We start from the raw sequence: 17,736 nt of genomic DNA on the forward strand, positions 1-17,736 counted from the left end.
ATTAGTATTATTTGTGACACACGTGACATGATACATTTGTGTGAGGAAAACACTACTATCCGGTTATCATCACAATGATCGGCTTAAGTCAATAATATAGATTAACGATAAATTATGACATTAATATATGTTATTTTCTTAGTATAAAAAATGAAAGAAATTTTTAAAAAATCATCACTCGATTAACATAGATTTAACTCCATCGCTCCGAATAATGAAAAAAATTAAAAAAATTCATCAACCAATAGTTAGTATTCACCGTAAATTATTTATCTTAGTATATTAGAGATATTTATCTATGTGTTTCATGAATAATTTTTGGGACCTTGTATATATGTTAATTGATATTATTTAAACTTAATCACTGGTCTTTAGAGAAGTTTGAAAGGTATTTGTTCCTAATAAAGATTAGAATAACTTGTGAGTGTGATTTTTCTTTTTCTTTTTCATTTTTTTTGGCCTAGCAAAGTTCTTTACATGTTGATCCCTCTACAAAACGAAGATCCTGTTTTGTCTATTGTTCGGTCCACTATTATGTTTTCTTCTTTGTAAATCTTGCATAATTTCAGCTATTAACAAAAAATAACTATTACTTGAACGAGTGCAGAATAAGTCTTGCGCATCAAAAACTAAGAGCTCGATGAAGTCTTTCTAACCATGCAAGTCCAACTTTACTTAGTTAACCTTCCTCTATGCTCTACTGAGGCAACCAATAAGTAGATTGGTTGATCTCACACATTATACTTCAAAAAAAGAAAAACTCTAAATAAATAAAAATATATGTTGTGCTGGTAACTATTAAGGGACTCGATCAAAAGGTTTGCATCAATTTCCATGTGTCTAATGTTATATACCCAATTGAGGAGCAACCTTTAATCCCACTAGGATGCCTTTAGCTTCAGAGTAGAGAGGGTAGAGCAGTTGGCTTTGTCACAGAAGCTGCAACCAGCAGCTAAACAGACTCCATTGCTATCCATGAGGAAGTGAAGTGTCTTGGCAAGAACCATTAGTATTAAAAGGATAATCCATTAGGCATCAGTTTGTTCCATTTGATGAGAACTTGACAATTCTCATAGTATTTTTAAGATTCAGTGAAGGGGGTTTTCATCCAAGTATTTAAGATATAACAGCGGATTGGTTTTTCTGATGTTAGAGAAGCAAGTCCTGATTTCCAAATCACCCAAAAGAAGTTGGAATGAGAGCTCTTCTTAAGGTTGGCTCCTTTCATCAAAATAAAAGAGGAATTATAAACCCAATTTGCTTATGTAGTGTTAATTCACTTAAGAATCTACATATAATTATATGTTTTATAAAAGTTTAATTTATAAAAATTAGAATCTTATAAAAAAATATCTTTAAAATTTATTAAGTGATATAATATGTAAATATCTACCTCGACTATCTCTATATCATAAAGAAGAATCTACAAGATTATACGTGGATAATAAAAATAATTTTGGAGAATCGAGATTTTATTCGCAAAGCTTGAAAGTCATTTCATCTATCATCTTATTTTCGTCTTGTAAATATATGAGTCGATCCTAAAATGTTTCTAATGATATGATTTAATAATCTAGATATATTCATAGGAATTTAAATTGATGATCGATTTGGATTTTAGATGATGTGATAAGGATGTATATTTATAAAATCTTGAAAGAGGATCGAAGTAAAGGAGAGAGAGAGAGAGAGAGGAAGTAGAAAAATAAGGGGAAAAAAAGAAAGAGAGGAAGAGAGGAGAAGACGGAGGAAAACGAAAAAAACAAAAAACAAAAAAAAAAGGAGAAAGATGAAATAAAAGAAAACAAAAAAATTGTGTTGCTGCCACCCAACCACTGGGCAACGAAGGGAAGGGAGAAAAAGAAAAAGTTAAAGCAAAGGAAAGAAAAGACAAAGAGGAACAAAAACAAGATAGAGATATTAAAATAAATAAATAAACAAGTAAAAGGAGAAAGACAAGAAAAGGAATATAAGGAAAAATTGAAAAAAAAATTAAATTATGCATATATGATAGAGTTTTATTCGAGTATATAAGTTTTGGATGGTAAATTATTTATACAGGTAATGACCTTGTTTTTCTAATAAGGAAGCTTATGACATTTACTTATACAGGTAAATTTATAATTTAGTTTATCATTTATAATTCATGACATATGCATGATTTATACAGGTAATACATTTACCCATCTTATATATTCATGACATATTCAATAAATTAAATTATGTTGTTATCCTTAAGCTTTCCTTTTTATCCAATAATTCATTGTTTACCATATCATATAGTGATCGATTGCACTTTCCTTTTTACCTCAGATATATGCTATTGTGCTACATCAGGCCCCACTCCTGTGTGACGTCATCACCCTTTACAGAAAAAGAGTACTTTTGCTGAATGATATCACATCAAATGAGATACGTACAGTTCAATGCTTAACTTATACTGACAGCAAGCTATTTAATCTGAAGAATTAGGTTCTTCAATTCTACGAATCTCCAATCAATGCCTCTGCTTCGCTTGGAATGATCCCAACTAGTAACTTGAGTTCCATCCTCGCCTTTCCTGCAGTTAAATGTGATGTTTTGTAGGGCTTTGTTGCAGGTTTTTTTGTTACAGATGCTAGTGATGATCATATTGTTTTTTTGCTCGGAATTTATTTCGTTCTTGTTCTTTGTATCTCCATTGATCTAATCAGTGAGATCTGATAGATTTTATCATCATCATCATCATCCAATCACCTCAGCAATTCTTCAAGGCAAGGATTTAATAAAGTGGTATTTTATTCAATGCATGCCAATCAACACATCAGGCGAATTCCATGAAGGAAGAAAGAAAGAATCAATACAGTGCACATTGGGGTCGTCTTCTTTCTTTCTCCTTTGTGAGGCTTCTACAAGTAGTAAGCGAAGAAGGAGACGACGGAAGCCCCAAGAACGGCGCCGAGAGCGGGCACGATGGCGAAGGAGTCGCTGGCGGGGCCAGGGGCAGGTGCCTCTGCAGCGAGGGCGGTGGTCGCCGTGGCGGCAGCGACGAAAATGGCGCAGGCGATCTTCCTCATCTCCATGGTTGACGGTCGACGGCAAGAGTCTCTGGCCGGAGAACCGCCTGCTGAGTTGTGAAGCTGAGATGGAGAAAGATGACTGGGGATATCTCCTTCTCCTTTGCAGGCCTGAGGAGAGAAGGGAAGGGTGGGGGGAGATTTATAGGACGGGCTTGTGGTCATGCTCCTTCTGAGGCGTCGGCGCTTCTTTAGGGCGTGCAGGGCTTACGTGCTTGCATGTGCATGAAAAGTAGGGAGTTCGGGGGAACGTTTCCTTGACCGAATCCTTCTATTAATAGGAAAGGCTAAATTTGACATACGAGAACATGAGAGGCTATACTTTATATTGGAAGATTATGGGAAATGATTGCATCATTTGGATTTGATCGAGAATCTGTAATGGACTCCGAGCCTCCGATGGACGTTCTGATCCGGATCCGGAATCCAGATCCGAATCCGACCGAGATTTTTAGATAGGTAATATGACTGGTGGATAAGGTTAACCCGACATCAACTCAGACCCATCTTCCACCACGAACAAGGCTCTGTCCGCAAATGGCCTCGGCTCTCCCCTCCCCTTCCGCGCTCTCGTCCATCGCCTCCTCCGCCGCCGTGGCAGTCGCCAAGCCGCCTCCGAAACCCTTCCTCAAGCCCCACCACAAGCCCCTCTCCACCACTCTTGCGGCCGCCGCCGCCGCCGCCGTCCTACTCTCCGCCGCCCCGGCCCCGTCCTTCGCTGACCCGATGTTCAACCTTTACTACGGCACCGCCGCCAGCGCGGCCAACTACGGCGGATACGGCGGGAACGCGGACAAGAAGGCCACCGCGGAGTACACGTACGAGGTCCCCGAGGGGTGGAAGGAGCGGCTGGTGTCCAAGGTCGAGAAGGGCACCAACGGCACCGACAGCGAGTTCTACAACCCCAAGAAGCGCTCCGAGCGCGAGTATCTCACCTTCCTCTCCGGTTTCCGGGCGTTGGCTCCCGTCGACGCCGTCCTCTCCAACCTCGCCCTCTCCGACGTGGGCCTGCAGGACCAGATCGCCACCGCCGACGAGGTACGCTCCCAGGAGCGCAAGGACGACGATGGGCAGCTGTACTACGCCTACGAGATCGAGGGGGCAGGCTCCCACAGCCTGATATCCGTCACTTGCGCCCGCAACAAGCTGTACGCCCACTTCGTCACCGCGCCCAATCTCGACTGGAGCCGCGACCAGGACATGCTCCGTCGCCTTCACGACTCCTTCAAGACTGTTGATCCATCTTCTTCGTAGCTTCTTTCCATCCCCAAATATATGACACTCCAATGCTACTCCAGAGTGCGGTATTCCCCCACTGCTCTCTTATGGCTCCTTCGTTTCCTCTCTGTACTGTTCTGCTTCTTGTTCATCGTGAGAACTAGAATGTGAATTGAAATAGTCTTTTTGGGAAGCACTGTATAGTTATGTACTTTAATATGCACAAAAAAGCACATTGTGTTCAATCTAGTATGCTTGGTGATGTTTTTCTCAGAAATTTATCTCTTGAAAGATTGGGATTCTCAAGACACAGTAAAGCATCATCATCTTTGTTACTTGTAACCTCTTAATGTGCAGCAGCAGCATATCTACAGAACTATGGATGAAAAGTTTTAGAGAACATATTGTAGAATTAAGCTAATCTTCAACCAGCCATTTAGCAAAGTTTTATTCACACACAAGGATTTGAAGTGGTATGTAAATAAAGCAAGAATGACATGAAATGTTTCATGAGTGGCCATCAACTATCCTGAGAAGGATTGTTATAAAAGCAGAGTAGTGGACTGGACATATGAACAACTAAAAACAATCAAGATTGATAAGTTAAAGCTCAAGTGAGGAAACAATTCATGTGAAACTGCTCCATCAAGTTGGGACCATAGCAACCAAACTTAAACAATAACCCAGTCTGACAGCTTTTGTTGCTGGTTGATCTGACCATTTATCAACCTGCAAGAACAAATGAACTACTGTCTGAATTTTTTCCCTGCCCTAGAGATTACAAAATAGGTGGAAACCTAAATGAATCCTTCGTCTTAATTTCATATTGTTCAAGAACTCTTTGAAAGCAATTAAAATGGATTGAGTTCTGGTATCGGCACAAATAATTGTGAGAGGAATCTTTGAGGTCCAAGAATATGCAATCTAAATTGGTGACTGATTTTTATTGGAAGATTTTGAAGTTTACTTAATTTGAGGGTATATCTATGGACAGTTTACACAATGTAGGAGATCGATGCTTGTCCATGTGATCTCACAGAATGTGGAACTCTTATCTTGTAGTCGATTAAAGGTTTCAAAGTTACAAATAAACTCAAAATAAACATACAAATGCCGTTCATTCTATTGCATGTCAATAATCCTTTTTAATTTTTTTACTTCTAAATGTCACATTGAAATCCAAAACACTTGTAATATTAGTTGATTCCTTGATGATGCAAAGTCATAGAAGTGTCATTTTGATACAAGTAGGGAACTTGGGTGTAAGAAGTGATTGTGTTTCAGTTAGCAAGTGATGAGTTTATGCAAAACCTTGCCAATCTGGCCCGAGAAATATGTATACATATATTTCAAATTAAGGATTGCCATGCTGGTTGACACATGTTGGCCCAGATCAGAATGCTGACACACACGATGTCAAACCAGAAGATCTAGCTTGGGCCAATTTAGCTGCATATTGATAGCATTTAGCAATTATTTTCTGCTAGTTTATTATGTTCAGAGAACCTTCTGGTTTCCAATTCCACATGCTCGTCTGAGAAAATGCTTTGTGCATAGCAGATTTTGGTTTTTTTTGCCGAGTTGCGTACCAAACTCCACTTGAGTATCAAATATAGATGATAAACATTTATTACACGTCATGATTCAGATTAATATTTCGAGATTGGAAGATTGAAAATGAAATTAAAGCTTCATTGAGTCTTAACATGTATATAGCTTAAACTGCAAGTTTTTTCCTCCTGCATTCTTAGACTTTCAGAACCTTCAGATTCTTGCAAAACCTATGAAATGATATGGTCAATACAGGAAGAACTAGTAGCAAAGGCGTCGAGTTTGCAGCATGCTTTGTACTTAGAAGTCCAAGTAGAAGCAGCTGGGAAATAATCAGAGCAGTGATGATACGACCATGGACGTCTGGCCAAAATGCTGCTCCACTTTCGTATTCTTGATTGTAGACATTAATAATCTGAATCATGAGAAAAACTGGATCAGCAAAAAATACTAGATTTGTTAGATGCAAGTTATTTGATGGTTAACAGAGAAGTGACAAGCATGAATCGAGTATTCCAAGCAAATTACTTGTTGGTGAAACACCGAAATGATCCACAAATCTCCATCTGGATTCAATCAGGCTCTCATTTCCTAGTAAGAAATTCTATGTAAAATGTAGTGAAGCGAAAAAAAATGAGGTCTCATGACCCTGCCATGCTCTTGGAAGTGATGGAGTAAGCACTTGAGGTAGTATTCCTTTTGCTTATAGTTTGTATTTTGTAAGTTTCAGTATCAGAAGAAGACATGCAGAGGCAATGTCTACTTCCAGTGCAGCAGGAAATGTGGATTTGACTAGTGTTTCTTTACTGTTCGGATTAGACTTCAAGTGGAGGTCAAACCAGCAATTGCAACTGCCAGTCAATGTAACACAAAGTCAAAGTGATTCACAGTTTGAAGCAAATGCCCAGCACTGCATTCACTGCTTGATGAAATGACCAACTATGTAGCAGAAAAGAGATGCAAGATCCACAAAATCTAATCTTCCTGCTATAGGTATCTGGCAACATATGTATCCATACTAGCATTTTAAGTTAAGTTGATCATTCTTTGACCCACAACTGCTCACTCTTTGTACCACCTAAATATATTTATGTACCTTCATCAGCATAGAATTTAATATGGGACACTTAAATTAAACCGGGTGAATTCTTGAAAAAAACCATTGGATTTTTTTTTTCTGCTTTTATTTTTCTCGTACAGAGTTTCTATTTTTATTTATATTTTCCCTCATATCACTTTAGATACGTTTCTTTCTTGGTCGGGTTTAATATATTAGAGACCGGTCCAATGAATTAAATTGAATCAGATTACTAATTAAAAATTAGAAAAATATTGCGGAAGGCATAAAAATATTTAATCATAGTACCCAATTTTTTAAAATAATATTTAAGCATATATAAATATAAAAATGTTTTTAGAAGAATTAAATATATATATATGGTACTTAATTAAAATATTTTTCAAAATATAAATATCTAAATTTATGTTGATATGTATTTAATTTTTTTAATATTTTCTAAAATATCTATGTTATAATTTGACTTTTCTTTCTCGAATTTATCTCTCTAATAAATTTTAAAGTTATCTATTAAAAAAATTTGGAGCTGATTCGTATTTATCTATAGTGATTTATAATGTATTAAACCAAACTCAAAACTGAACCACCGATCAAAGAAAGAAGATAAAAATGTTGAAAAAAGCAGAAAAAAATATCTCACCTTTTTTAAGGTAAAACTAAAAAGTAAAAGAATTTTTCTGGGGGAAAAAAAATGAAAATGGGGTATTTCTCGAGAAGAAAAAAAAGAAGGCCAAATCTAGCGGCTTTCTTTCTCAGGAAATTCGTCCATTAAATTACTACGACGATTAAGTTTGTAAACATCACTTAAAACGAAGGAGAAGCCTTTGGAAATTACTACGTCTTCCATAGTCGGACTGTGCCTTCCAGCTTGCTTCCTGTGTTGTGCTACATCGACCTCGCACTCCCATGGCACATGCGGCCTGCATATGGAGCATTTAACTCTCGTCTGCTTCGCATATGGCCATATTCATTGGTGTCTTCCTTCACAGCTTAGCTTCAGGTTTGGTAAAGCAGTCACTCCCAAGTACTACAGTTTAGTTATAGCTTTCACGTAAAGTTCAATCAACTTGAAAGTTGTCTGCTCCTCTTCTTGCTACTCCTAGGAAATAATAACAGCCTTTATTATTTGATTGAATCAATCGTTCAGTGTCCTGTGAGCTCCAACAACCCTTGCAGTCTTTTATGGAGAGCATACTGCATCTTGATGGGAGTAGGACAAAGTTACTATCATCAAAAGTGAAAAAGAGATCAAAAGTCATTTACGGAGCAAAAGGGCAAAGGAGCACTAAATTCTGTCTACTTTATTGGGAAGGGAAGATCGCTTCTTTCATTTACGCCAAACTTGAATGCATCATGGCACAAAGAAAGAGAAAGAACTCCCTACCAACATGCAGACATAGTGAGATGCAGCAGTTGGAGATGGGCAAGAAGAACCCATCATCACTCTACTGAAGAACTTTGGAAGTTGGAACTGCAAACAACAAACTTGTGATCAGGAGAACCGATCGAAGCTTATGTTTCTGGCGAACCAAAGCTTCACGGACTGTTTCGTGATGTCTAACTTTGCAGTGGTAAAGAATGCAACACCTCGTGGCCGCGAAACCAGCCATCACATCGCTTTCACCCTGTCGGACGAGTCGTGGTGCGTCAATCTCAGCCGTCGGATCGGCCCGGTGGGCCGCGAGGGACCGTTTTCTCTGGCACACACGGAATCACAGCCTGACAAATCAAGACCATATAGTGGGAGAGCACGTGAAATCGGACGACAGCGATCGATCGGCTCTCGAACTCATGTGGCCACCTGCAAGAGGAACAGTCGCGTGAGGTGGAAACCAATCATTGATCATGTGGCCGCTACTGCGCTCTCTCTCTCTCTTTCTCTCTCTTTGCTTACCCTTTTACCGGTACGAACATTGATGAACAGAAGAAGAACGGGAGAAGGTATGTAAGAGCAGTCTACCTGTTCAGGTATGTAATCTATGTAGTTTACAATGTTGTATATTATGTCAAAAAGTTGCATCATGGGATGAGAGAACTCAATCTTACATCACACATTGATCACCTGTTCCCTCGAAGTTCTTCCTCTCAGCACTGCTCAGTGTGTTCCCTAGTAAATCTAACACGAATTGTCGATTGCCGAAAGGTTCTCTCTCCATAGCTAACCTGGAAAGCGATCAGTCTATTGTAGATTGGATTAGTTCAATCATGGTGATGAAATCAAAGGCTCGTTATAACGTGAAGTCACCTCACATGTATCATGATTTAAATTATGTTAGGCTTTAACGAGGATATTAAACTCTTAAGTGAAAAAGAATTATAACATTTTAATTAATCCCATATCAAAAATGAATAAGACTAAGATTACCTTATAAGATATGATGAATATATTATTATCAATTTCAGTTTAAATATTTTGATCAGTGATTTAAATCAAATAAAATATGTTGGCTAAAGAGTTACAAAAGGCTATGAAGAAAGAATTTAAAATGGCTCTTTGAGATAGAGTGACGGAGGAAATCAAAAACAAGAAAAATCGATAAATGTGGAGGCATACGTTTGTAACATGCGAAACAAGCTGTACGACAAGTACTGGGAATTTGTAATAAGTTCATCATTCTCTGATGGTGTCACAAATTCCTAAACTTATCGTACAACTTGTTTCGCATGTCACAAACGTATGCCTCCACAGAATTTTCTTGTCTTTGATTTCCTCCATCACTCTCATCTTCAAAAGCCATTTCAAACTCTTTCTCCACAGCGTTTTGTAACTCCTCCGCGCACATCAGTTTTCTTGACTTTCTTTTCAGTAGTTTCATCTTCACCTTCTTCGTACGATCAATCCTCAACTTGCTGAAGCAAATGGCTCTTCGAGATAGAGTAATGGAGGAAACTCAAGACAAGAAAAAAGCTGTAGAGGCATATATTTATGATATGCAAAATAAGTATCAAGAATTTTTGTGCTGTTTTTCAAAATTACAAGATTCACTGACAATATCTTTGTTTTTAATCTTAAACAAACTAACTATTATGTTTTTTGATTTAGTAAATTTATTCCATCCTAATTCAAATGACTTTATTTTTTTTTGTCATAAAGCCGATTCATCAGTAGTAGCGAATGCATGCAAAGAGAAGTTCAAAAATAATAAGACAAATAATTTATTATTTTATCATTCTCATAGTTACTATTATTTTTTTTATTATCATAAATCAAATATTTTTTATTATAAAAATAGTATAATATCTTTTTTTTCATCAGTTATCCTATACTAATGAGATTTTGTTTTAAACCAAGAATAAACTTTACATTATTAATAATTTTTTAATAAAATTTAGTATTACAATAATTATTTCTTTTCCTTCCACTTGAACCTTACTATCATTTCCAATATGCATTGTAGATATGATTGAATCATTAAGCCTCTGAAATTAACTTTTATCCCTTATCATATGATTATTGCATCCACTATCGAAAAATAAAACAGATCTTATTCATTCTTCATTAGATGCCATTAAAAAAAATATGGTATTCATCTTTTTTTTTACTATTTTTTTCTCATGATAATTTGTTTGAGTTTTGTTCTAACAATCGTTTTCAAGATGGTCATATTTTTTACGGTGAAAATAGAATGGAATATTTAGATTTTTATTTTTGTACTAGCAATCTTTTTTAAGTGTCCAATTTTTTTATAACAAAAATATTAACAGATTTCTTTGTTACCTTCATTAGAGTTCCTTTGACTTTCATTTGATTTGCCACGATCTTTGTCATTTTGATTTTTTTTGTTTAAGATCAGGTTTCTGAATTTTTATTTTAGTCCTTCTTTTTATCTATCTTCATCTAAAGAGTATGTTTTGAAGTTTTTTATAAAGATCTATTCACTTTTTTGTTGATGAACTAAAAGTGAGCCTCTTAATTCATCAATAGATAATGTAATTGTATCTTTAGCTTCTTCTATAGTAGTAGAAATTTTATCAAAATTTAGAAATAAACTTCATAAAATATTTTCTACTACAATTTGATCTTTTAGGTTTTTAACATAAGATCTCATATAATTCACAATATAAGAGATTTTTGAGAAAAAATCAGTGATAAATACAAAATCTTTCATGATAAGAGTTCTAAATTCATGCCAAAGAATTCGAAGCTTTGAAAATTTTACTTTGTTTGTACCTCAAAACACACTTTTTAATATTTTTCAAACTTCTGTTGATGTTGTTGCCATCATGATTCAAAAAAATAAGGACTCATCTATTGCTTATTATAACATGTAGAGGGCTTTGGCATCTTTTTATATTTTCTTATTCATTTGATCTTCGGTAATATTAGGATCATGTAAATCATACCGAATAAAATCATCTTCTACCAAATTTCATAATCCTTATAAAATAAATAAAGTTTTTTATCTTAACTATCCAAAATTAATAATTATTACATTTAAATATTTGAAAAAGTTGATTATGAACACTTAGTTATCTTATTTTTTTCTCAGGGGCTATTAGTCTTCTATTCTTTTTTAATCGATGTACTCATGTTGATCTTCTTTGAACTTTACTCTTATATCACACTTGTTGACTTTTCTACCGAATTTCAAGGAGAAAGGAAAGAGAATAATATAAGAAACTAGGAGTACTTACAATCTATAGTGCTCTGGATTGAAATAAGAGCACCTATTTATATTAGCTAAAAGGTAGAGTATAATTTTTTTTAAACATTGAAAAAAATCTACCATATCTCAATAAATCTTTTCATTATCATCTATTTATTTTAATCTAAAATTTAAACTTTTATTTTTTATATTCCTAACTATTTGAATTAACTTGATCACACTCTCTTAATTCAAAATAGTTGTAACTTGAAATTATCTTTTAAAAAAATTTAAAAAAAATTGCTAAGGATTTTGTAAAGATATCGATAAGTTGATGTCAAAATTCGATGTGTTTTGTATGCCCGTGGAATATGATTCTTCGTCATTGCAATAGTAGACTTGTTATTGCAGTAAATTTTTGTTAGTCTATCTTATTTTTCGTGGAGATTTACTAGAATTTTTCTAAGCAAAATTGTTTGATATGCTGCTTTAGAGTTTGAGAGAAGTACCAGGAATTTGCAACACCCATTAGAGAAAGATGAGCTTATTACAAAAGCTTTGATGAAATTTTTTTTGTTTGTTTTCGAAGACAACTTCAAGTGAGAACTATTTTGAATTAAGGGGTCGATTAATTCAAATAGTTAGAATTAAATAAAATAAAAAATAAAATTTTAGATTAAAATAAATAGATGATGTTGAGAAGGTTTATTCGGATATGATAATTTTTTTATTACTTAAAAAACTTATACTCTATCTTTTAGCTAATATAAAAAGATATTTTTGGATCAATTCAAAATATTATAAAGTAGAAGTACTCATAATTCCTTTTATTATTCTCCTCTCTTCTCGCTGAAAATATGAAAAAAAAAAAACCCAACATATAATGCCTGAGCCATAAGTAAATGATGCAATATCTACTCAGCTCTCCTCTTTCTCTCGTTTCCCTTAAATGGATTATATCACACCTATTCAAGTAAGACAATAGATGCCTGAGAGAAAAATTGGCAGCATGCTTCATTCGAGTCCCTCGTCCTCTCGTAATTCCATGTGCTGCAAGTGAACAGGAAAAGGAATAAATATGTTCTTTCTGACGGTGTCCAGTGTCTTCTTGTCAAGGCTAAGCACAGTAGATTTCAGTAGCATAAACAAGCCATGGAGATCCTGTCGCAGAGAGGGATGGGAAAAGCTCTTGGGGTTTTAATACCTCAACGACTAGCAAGGGCGAGAGAATAAATTCTCATGTCTCCTGTGGCCAGTCCTCTTGTAGCTCCCCATGTCCCAGTCCATCTTGTCAACTGTTTCCATTTTCCTTCCCTCTGTCTCTCATTGTTGGATCGACTTCCTAATTAAGTCTCCCCAAGGAGAACACCTAGATACGTTAACTAAGTTAGAAAAAGTTATCGTAATACCTCAACCTAATTAGTTTCATATTAGTTGTGCAAGACATGACTTATCATCTTGTTACTCCTTTTGCATGCGCAATTCATGTAATCATGAAGTCACATATGTAGATATATCCATTTCATATTAGTGGCTTCAGAAGATGACCAAATTGGGGTGCAGAGAATAATTTTATGACAGGCCATTGAAAAGGACTGGTGGATGAAGCGTAAGGATCAAGTCGAGGGAAGCGTGGCGCCCACCTCAACCTTGTGGGCTCAGTTCCATCTACAGTGTAGTACTCGCAGGCGATGGACTCGTTGTGGCTTGATATGACTTCTCGAAGTACGCCTCGGGTTCACTGCTCTCTCTCTCTCTCTATCTCTTTTGCATGTAATATATATATATATATATATATATATATATATATATATATATATATATATATGTATTTATATTTATACCTGCAAGACTGCAACAGAGATATCCATCAGTCATCCAACGCAGTGACCAACAAAGCACTGGCCGTGATTCCATATCTGTGGTACGACTGTCGTACCACACTACTGCATCGTCTTCCCTTCTTCCTCTCCTGAGGGGATTAGGCAGGTGGATAGGCTAACCATTCTAAAAGATCCACTCACTATACCAAGGAAAAAATGCATCCTCATACATGCACTCAAAAGCTGAATCGGTTCCAGATAACTGAGCCTTATGCTTTGGGAGGCATGACATGAAAGATAAAGTAGTAAGGTGGGTTGAAACATCCATGAAATGTCTCCGGATTCCAGGCGGAATTATCGAAGCTTATGTCATTTCCTGACGCAGGAAGAGTAGGGAAAGGAAGCGACTAGTGTCTTCTGAAAGGTCGAGATGGAGAGAAAGGAATATAGAACTCGAGGAAGAAAAGAAAGGTGAAATCAATGTGCTATACGTGAGAGGGGAAATATTCATCTATAATGCTTGACATGTGACAGTCACAAATTATAATGCAGCAAGTTCATGGAAAATATTATCTAAATATTTTATAATAAGAAAATATTTTTTCCTAGTTTTACTATAAAAAGGGCACATCAACACACTGACTAATGTAAGATTATTTCTCGTCGTTATCTCTAATATATCTCAGGATTTCTTAACTTGGTGTACGAGATATCTTGTCAGGAGACGCACCTAACATGCCTTGTTCAAGAGAGAAGCGATGCGTCGGATTCATTTTCACCAAAAATAATTTGTACCTTGAAGCATCACCAACAATCTTTGGAGGGGCTCTCACACTTCGTCAAGACACATCTCGAACTAAATCGGATTGATCTATCACTTCGACAAAGATCACCGACGCCAAGGGTCAACAACAAGGGTTGTCTACCTTAAATTCATGAATTGGTAGTGACATGACTAATAATATTAAGGCATCCCCATGTCATACAAATACACCCAAAAAAAATAGGACTGTTTTGGCACGTCAATTATTGGCAAAATGGGTGACACTTAGGCACTCACCATGTCTGTATCAAAGACTAATGTATGTTCTCCAACAAGGCAACATCTGTTTACGTCAGTGTTTTCCTCAACTTTGATTGAGTCGTGACATGATGACATATAGATGAGGTAAATAATATGAATTAATTGGAAGTTCATCTATCAACAAGATTAACTTCTAAATCTCACTCACATTTGGTGTGTACTTGCATTTGACAGTCTTGATAGAAAGTAAATAAGCATGGGAGTTTCTCTTGTACCTCTCTAGGGCAACTATACGTGGAGCATTGCGATAGAGACAACCATAAGGATCTTAAGAGAACAACAGACTCTTGTGCATATGTATGCTCGAGTCATATTAACAGAACGCATGACGAAGAAGAAACGAACATCCATAAGATAAAGAGAGCATTTACTACTGATGATGGGTTTACGCTGTAGAATCCGAAGGAACGGTGAACAGATAATGGAGCGGTAAACATTGGTAAATGAACAGAATCTACAGTGTTTGACAGGAACAGAAAGGTATCAACACCTGAGCAGATTGCTTTGTTTCCCTCGAGCATTGAGTTTTAGGGCAAGAAGAGGGTGACCAGGAAAAGACTGAAAACTAAATCAGAACAAGAAATAAAAGCAAAGCAGATGGACATACATACATACATACATGCTAGTGAGAACAAGGAAAAGAAATGAGATAGTTCATAGGTACCTCAAATTGTAGCAACTCGAGACTCTTATCGACTTCATTACCATATCAAGTATTAGGACATCACGAACCAAGTAAAGAAGATATGAAAAAGCATCACGAGCGAGCTTCATTAACATGTCAACTTCTCTAGCTCTTTTGGTTGATGGCAATCATGTTCGATCTCTGATGATGGATCGTCTTCATTCTCGAACCAGTTGATGCCATAAGCAGCATGCCCTTGTCCAAAGGATTTGATGTGGTCCTTCAGCGATCTCTTGTGCTTGAAGTCGGAGCCACAGATGCAGTACCATAGTTTACCACAGTTCTTCTCATGGGTTCTCCAGTCGCCTTTCACCGCGAAGGCCTTGCCGCACTTCCGGCACATGAAGGGTTTGATGCCATGCTTTCTTTTGTAGTGAGCTTGGAGGGTCCTGAAGTCCTTCAATGGCTTTGATCTTGGATGGTCTATATTGTTCCTGCAACCAGGCGCGCAGCAGTAGCATGGGAGCCTCAGCATTGCCGTCGGTTGGATGCCTCGTAGCGACTCTGGTCCCTTCCTATACTGCGATCCATGCCCCCACATGTGCATCTACATATTGTCACAACACAATGGAGAAAGAGTTAGATCAAAACCATTAGATCTCCAGATGTTCTCAAGAATTGTTCGTCACATTCTCCTTAGAAAGAATAGGTTATCATGTCCAGAATGACAAGGAATACGAAAACGAAGCCATTTGTAACTAATACTCGAGATATGCTTGATACAATGTAGCCTTTGATGCATCAAGGAAGAATTATCTTTCATGACATAAAGATTCTATTCAAGAGTAATACTGATACGAGACTGCATCTCTCTTTCTGGTCTGCTGTAAGATATGAAATCTTTCGAGTTGGTCTGTTAGTCAAAAAACTCTGGGAGAAAGTTCCCCTCGAAATCGTGAGAAGTAAGGGATCACAAGAAATTCCAGAGTTTCACAGAAAGAGAGTGAGAGAGAGGGAGGTGGGAGGCTTCATATGGAGTACTCGAGTTACTGGGACTGGGCGAGCTGAAGAACCTGAGTTGCTTCACGGATCATCTGAGGCACCCTGAGAAGAGGCCAAATCTTTTCAGAAATTTCACTACTTTTTTCGAGAGAAAGAGGTCCATCAGAATTCGCACGAATACCGATGCTTCTTCATGTACATACATCAGCTCCAAAAGCCACCAAGGTATGAGGAACATAGCGTTATGTCAAGTCCAATCACATAAAAAGGGATCCTGGGATGAATCCCAGGATCCGTCTCAGTGGCCTGCAGTAGTAGATGAGACAAGTGCTACATAGCTCCCCCAGACCTTTACCATGCAGAACAACACCTTTCAAGACATTGATCATCTTGAAGGCTTGAGATGAGAAGCAACAGACATGTGAAGGAGCCCAAGAAAAAGGGGAAGAAACGGATTACCTGCATGTTGTTGTATCTATTAAAAGTCTTGTAGCAGACGGGGCAAGAGAACTGGGTCGGTCCAATTAGGATCTGGGAAGGTGTGGGAATCCAGTACTGGCCTTTGTTGAGCCTCCCCAGGGGATGATTACCGGAAGCGTAGCCTAAGGTAACGACATCGTCAACTTCTTCTGCTTCCTTTTCTCTGTTATCTTCCGAGGTGGAGGCGAACCTTGACGGTGTCAGATCAACTGCACCAGGGCTCGGCAGGCCTATGTGAAGAGCCACAGTCACAGCGTCCACTTCATCTGCAGCTTCATCATCGACACGCACAGCTTTCTTCTTCCCCCCTCCAATGGAGGCATTGCACGAGGTGCCCTCCTCCTCCTCCTCCTCATCCTCCTCCTCTTGGTGCCTCGTGGCGCAGAGGCTGAGGAGAGGGAGGGCTTCCTTAAGAGGAGACGATGGGAGCTGCCTAGGGAATGAGTTGGAGTAACAGTGTGGGCTGAAGCTGTAGGATTGAGTGGCAGTCGGTGTGGAAGATGGATCGGAAAGGAAAGGGCAGTGGTTGTAGAGTTTAAAGAACTTAGTGTAGGGATTTGCCATGGTAGGAGAGGAGGAAGAAGAGAGGAGAGGCCGCTGTTGAGTCTTTGCAAGGGTTTCCTATTATAGGCAGAAAGAAGGGCGCAGAGAGAGAGAGAGAGAGAGAGAGAGAGAGAGAGAGAAGAACTACATGAGAAGGGAAAGTAGAGAGAAAAAGAGAGAAAAGGAAGGAAGGAAAGAGATGGATAGGAGAGATGCATGGGCTAATTGAAGACAAAGAATATTCAATAAACCAATGGTGCCATAATGTAAACAACCATACAAACCAACACAAAGAAGAGAAGAAGACTTTTGAGGAGTGTGTGAGGCTAATCTGAGACATTACATTGCTGTCTACCACGGCCACATGTTTCGCTTGTTGTTTTCATTCACCTCATGACTTGGACTTGACCAGATATCTCGACTTATCTCAATCAACATCGCCTTTTCTTGGGACCAAATCAAGATGTGATCTTGGCCTCATACCATACCTAAAGATGTGATCACCACGTACAGACGATTGAATGCATGTGGAGCGTACAAACGCTTCCTTATAATTGCAAAGCAATAGGAATTATAAGGCGGAACTAATTTATGAGAATGACAAGACCTCGGACATGATCCTGATCTTTAGGTTATGGATGGTGAACTAGAGAAAAAAAAGCCTTTCTGTGTGTGCGTGAGTGAGAGAGA

The 17,736-nt window shown here is 37.6% G+C and overlaps 3 protein-coding genes across 3 annotated transcripts; 1 reads left to right on the forward strand and 2 right to left on the reverse strand.

The window, feature by feature from the left end:
* Nucleotides 1-2,775: 2,775 nt before the first annotated feature.
* Nucleotides 2,776-3,186, reverse strand: LOC108952558 (arabinogalactan protein 23-like). Its single transcript, XM_018824769.2, has one exon. The coding sequence runs from the start codon at nt 3,060-3,062 to the stop codon at nt 2,889-2,891; it is 174 nt and encodes a 57-aa protein (XP_018680314.2). The 5' UTR covers nt 3,063-3,186; the 3' UTR covers nt 2,776-2,888.
* Nucleotides 3,187-3,545: 359 nt separating this feature from the next.
* LOC135635406 (thylakoid lumenal 19 kDa protein, chloroplastic-like) lies at nt 3,546-6,491 on the forward strand. Its single transcript, XM_065146447.1, has 2 exons — nt 3,546-4,360; nt 6,081-6,491. The coding sequence occupies exon 1, from the start codon at nt 3,594-3,596 to the stop codon at nt 4,308-4,310; it is 717 nt and encodes a 238-aa protein (XP_065002519.1). The 5' UTR covers nt 3,546-3,593; the 3' UTR covers nt 4,311-4,360; nt 6,081-6,491.
* Nucleotides 6,492-15,088: 8,597 nt separating this feature from the next.
* LOC135635599 (zinc finger protein WIP2-like) lies at nt 15,089-17,113 on the reverse strand. The gene is made up of 2 exons (XM_065146789.1): nt 16,483-17,113; nt 15,089-15,628 (listed from the first exon to the last, which is right to left on the reverse strand). The coding sequence occupies exons 1-2, from the start codon at nt 17,065-17,067 to the stop codon at nt 15,170-15,172; spliced, it is 1,044 nt and encodes a 347-aa protein (XP_065002861.1). The 5' UTR covers nt 17,068-17,113; the 3' UTR covers nt 15,089-15,169.
* Nucleotides 17,114-17,736: the final 623 nt, after the last annotated feature.

The sequence above is a fragment of the Musa acuminata genome, chromosome BXJ3-4 (genome assembly GCF_036884655.1).
Source record: "Musa acuminata AAA Group cultivar baxijiao chromosome BXJ3-4, Cavendish_Baxijiao_AAA, whole genome shotgun sequence".
Classification (NCBI taxonomy): Eukaryota; Viridiplantae; Streptophyta; class Magnoliopsida; order Zingiberales; family Musaceae; genus Musa; species Musa acuminata.

What these genes read in the sequence shown, in the direction of transcription:
- LOC135635406 (XM_065146447.1), top strand. Translation starts at nt 3,594, where the DNA reads ATGGCCTCGGCTCTCCCCTCCCCTTCCGCGCTCTCGTCCATCGCCTCC.
- LOC108952558 (XM_018824769.2), bottom strand. Translation starts at nt 3,062, where the DNA reads ATGGAGATGAGGAAGATCGCCTGCGCCATTTTCGTCGCTGCCGCCACG.
- LOC135635599 (XM_065146789.1), bottom strand. Translation starts at nt 17,067, where the DNA reads ATGGCAAATCCCTACACTAAGTTCTTTAAACTCTACAACCACTGCCCT. An exon ending in ATAGATACAACAACATGCAG is followed by an intron (nt 15,629 to 16,482) that starts GTAATCCGTTTC and finishes GACAATATGTAG; the next exon opens with ATGCACATGTGGGGGCATGG.